Source organism: Aedes albopictus, chromosome 2 (assembly GCF_035046485.1).
Source record: "Aedes albopictus strain Foshan chromosome 2, AalbF5, whole genome shotgun sequence".
In the NCBI taxonomy this organism is placed as follows: domain Eukaryota; kingdom Metazoa; phylum Arthropoda; class Insecta; order Diptera; family Culicidae; genus Aedes; species Aedes albopictus.
This window is the reverse complement of record NC_085137.1, coordinates 347,610,779-347,615,234: the sequence shown is the minus strand read 5'-3', so window position 1 is coordinate 347,615,234 and position 4,456 is coordinate 347,610,779. Positions and strand designations below refer to the sequence as shown.

The following is a 4,456-nucleotide window of genomic DNA, read 5'->3' as shown; positions in this document are numbered from 1 at the left end:
TAGTAATCCGAAATGGGGGTTTCCCTACTTGAACAGAATATGATAACTTCTACTTGGTAAACATTACATCACTGTTTAAGAACCATCATCATACAATTGGATTTTATAATTATTGATTATTTACGACAACATTTTAGATTCTGTTCTGTCACCTTCCAAAAACTTTAAGATCATGTACGTTACAAGTAGACACACTTCCTCCTTTTTATCGCTTGTTTTGTGTCTCTTTTCTCCGACAATTCTCCCCAGTGGATCTGCAAATCACTATGGACGGTCAATCAATTTCGTGATCACACTCATGTTCTAAATTGATTCGTCATATCTCGTAGAATGCAATATTTTCTTCGGTTGAATAGCCGAAGGTCGTCCCCACATTTGCTCTAGAAAATCGACGAGACAACCGCCTTCATACTTAAAGGTGAACTTTGCTTTGTCTGATTGATAGCATGCAGTGAAGATTCTATCAACAACGCAATTTGTTCATGATATAAAATATTCCTTTTCCTTGATGAACGAACAGTTTACCTACAATACACGTGCACACTTATTCGAATGCAACCAGCATGTTCTTACAACTTGTTATTTTTTCGGTGTCTGCGATACTAGCATCTGGTTTGTATATTTATTTAACATTGGAATTATCAACTGTTCAGACAATTTTCATTTACCTCCTACCAGCCGCACCATCTAGTTCAAAAATTGTCAACGGAACGGATGCGTCCATTGAAGATTATCCGTTCATGATTTCGCTGCGTTCCACTTATGGTGGTCATGCCTGTGGAGGTACAATCCTTACCAAACACTGGATACTGACCGCGGCTCATTGCGTTCACGAAACCTTAACTCCCGACAAATACACAATCCAAGTCGGACGTACGGAAATATCCCGACCGGTGGACGAATCGGTGTACGAGATAGAGCTGGTTATCATCCACCCGGGTTACGACATTTACAATAGCTTCGTAAACGATATTGCCGTGTTTAAGCTGAGGAGTCCGTTGGAATTTAGCGATACTGTACAACCGGTGCGACTGCCGGCGGCCTGTTTTGAAGTTCAGCAATCGAATCCGGAAGTGACACTGATAGGATGGGGCTTGAATGGGGACGAAGTCGCTCAGTCTATTTTGCAGCAGGTGGACTATTATGTGGTGCCGAACGAAGAGTGTGACCAAATTCATTCCGACAAGATTTTCCCGCAGCATATTTGTGCTGCGTATCCAGGCGGCGGCAAAGGGCAGTGCAACGTAAGTTGAACGGTTACATTCAGTTCGGAAATGAAATATATGCGATCTTATCTGTCTGAATCTATTGCAGGGTGATTCCGGTGGTCCACTGTTGCACAACGGCATTCAAGTTGGCATAGTGTCTTGGAGTATTAAGCCGTGTACAATAGCACCATACCCGGGAGTCCTTACCAAAGTTTCGCATTTCATAGATTTTATATATCAAAATACGGATCGGAAACCAAAACCTTCCACTTCATCAGAATGTACCTAGCTAGAAAATAAATTGAATTCAAATATCAACGTCACTTGTACTAGCTACATAAGAAAAGTTTTCATATCACATAAAAACTTTTACCACAATAGTATATCGAACAAAGCTCAAGTGGAAGATCCTATCACGATGAAGAGCTTTATCTCCCTAATAGTTCATTCGGTTGCAAACAGGTAGCGTTGCAAGAAAGTGTCAATGGACCAAGGCGCATGCGCCTCTCTTATCACTGCTTGGGGTACAACACGATTCAAGATAAAGTTCACGTTCATTGATGTGATAATTGTGAGTTATCATTGTTATGAATGCTGCTGATTGGGTTGGGAGCTAGGCATTTCACTTATCAAATTTGACAGGCAGAGTCATAGTATAGCCTTACATCTTATCTACAGTAGACATATTCTCCCGTGACGTTACAACGGTTCGACGCCTTTTTAGGTTTTTCACACCACGATGGCGTAGTGCACGTTCAACGTGCTTGTCTGGGTCATATTGACCTCAACACCCTACTAGGGTTAAACTAGGAATTAGTAGCGCGACGTTACAATGTTGTAACACCACTCTTATAATCCTTATTTTGCACATAATTTTCCAATGAAAACTAAATGTTCAACAGATCAAATTGACTGCAAATTTTACAAGGAATTCGAATATGAAAAAAAAAATATTTATGATTTGTGATTTACAACTCATAAGAGTTAAAGTGGAAAATCTGATCAAGAAAGCTTCAAAACGTTGTAACGTCACGGTAGAATGTGTCTTAACGTAGATAAGATGTAAGGCTATACTATGACACTGCCTGTCATATTCGGACAGCGGTACCGCTGTCCGATCATTTTTGCATATTTTAAACGCGTTGTCACGCCCAGACCTGTGAACGAAAACATTTTGTACTTTATACAAGTAAAATTAAGCATATTAGTGGCAAACCATAGTTACAGCATCTCAAACTTGACAATTTTTTATGAAAATCGGTGTTTGTCCACTCAATTATGCATTACAGTGTACATGTAGTTATTACCTTGCAAGAAAATTAAAGACATTTTCGGTGATTGTCTTACTCCAGCAGTTCTCAAACTTTTTCAGCTTGCGACCCACATTTGATTGTTAAAGAATTTTTCAACCCACCAGCACATATTATCAGAATATGCATCATTTTGGAAAATTTGGATTGATTTTTTGAATGAATATATGTTAACGCTTTCACAAATCTTGATAAGCTTAAGACCACTTAATATTACAAATCTTTATTTGTTTCTATACTTACAATGCTTTTTCCAATTTTAGAAAAGCCAAAATAGGAGTAAGGTGCCCAAGTCATCAGTTAATGTAAATTCTTTATCTTATAATATGAGATAAGTTTGCAAGTTTCTCATATTCCATTGTGTTAAAGTTACGCCAAATCAATTTGTACACAACCAAAACTTGCCGTTTCCCGAGCAGAAGGGCATACCTTACAAATACCGTGCAAAGAGCAACCTGTGCTCTAATATCTCAAGTTGGTATTGCTATATTATTCTACGCAATGTTATGAGAACACCATAATAACAATTGGAGGTATTTGAGCAATGTTAGGTATTGATGGGGTATTGTTGATTTAGCTGGGAAAATAACTGAAGAAAAAGATTTGTTATTACATCATAGAGCTAACGAAAAATGTTCAATTTCATAGCAAGAAATGTTATTACTTTGTTATTTCATACCTTCTGGATAACAAAAAGAGCACTTGAAATTTTTGGTATGCATTCATTATTGAAATAACAGGACTTGTTATTTTTAAGGTGTTATTTATACAAAATTATGGTATTCATTTTTGTTATTTTGCCTCTTATGTCCACCTAATGAAGGGCATATCGAGGTATAATGTTATTCAAGATTAATACCTCGATATGTTATTTTGTTGCTATTCTTTTCTGCTCGGGTTAAACGTTTAAACGCTGCCGTTTGGGTTTAGTCATAGGGGATCTTGTATCGTGGCGCAGGAATAACGTTTTCCCGATCTTTTGCAGAATCTCGGGGAATCGTTCAGGGGGTGCTGACGCGTCCTTCAATTTGGCCATGACTACTCTGTAGGTATCAACCCAAGGGGTCGTGTTTGTTGCCTGGCAGAGATTCTCGAAAAACGTCTGCTTACGTGTCTCAATCTATTTGTACAGTGCCAGTTACGCCGCCCTGTAGGCCTCACTTCGCTCCATTCTACCCCCATTTGTGCGAGCTCCTTTAAGCTCTTAGTCTTAGGCAGAAAGAGCGGTGTTGTGCGATTTCTGGGCACCACCAGTATACCTGTTTGCGTCCATTTCTGGGTACGGATCGCCTTGGCATTGCGACGTGCCATGCATGGCTTAGGGTTCCGACTAGATCATCGCTGGATAGATCGTCGGTGTTTCCCTGCATACGCAATCGCTCCACAAGTGCCGGCTTATCGAAGCGCGAGGTCAGCTATGCCCGATGACGGTCGATGACCTGTGGCCGTCATCCTCCGTGTTCCACCCTGTATGGAATCGCCAGATGGTCACTGTGCGTGTATTCATCGTCCACCCTCCATTCCGATCTTGGGTTTAGACCCGGGCTCCAGAAGGTCACGTCAATAATGATGTACTCTGCACCGTTCCTACTGTAGGTTTTTTTGTTCGCTACATCCATGATCTGTCTAGCCATAGCTACCCCTCCGAAATCCCCATGTATTTGTCATTTTCAAATATATAAAGTAGTAGCAAGGAATGAACTCACCGGATAATCCTATTCAGCTGGTTTTACGTGTATGCCTCCAGTATCAGTAGCAAATAGGTTTAGAATACTCTCCAAACCATACTGACTGTTCACTCATTCACACCACTCGCAAAACACTCGGATGCAGCCGCAGCGGATTTCTGAATCCACTCCCTTCACGGGCCGACGAGGTATTTTGCCACAAACTGCTATCACCATCGCTGCTGACCGAGAAGCTCCGAACGCGCCAAAT

At 40.6% G+C, this 4,456-nt stretch overlaps 1 protein-coding gene across 1 annotated transcript; it reads left to right on the top strand.

The window, feature by feature from the left end:
• The first annotated feature begins 374 nt into the window (after window positions 1-374).
• Window positions 375-1,497, top strand: LOC115263357 (chymotrypsin-1-like). The gene is made up of 3 exons (XM_029866655.2): window positions 375-612; window positions 679-1,244; window positions 1,315-1,497. The coding sequence occupies exons 1-3, from the start codon at window positions 564-566 to the stop codon at window positions 1,495-1,497; spliced, it is 798 nt and encodes a 265-aa protein (XP_029722515.2). The 5' UTR covers window positions 375-563.
• Window positions 1,498-4,456: the final 2,959 nt, after the last annotated feature.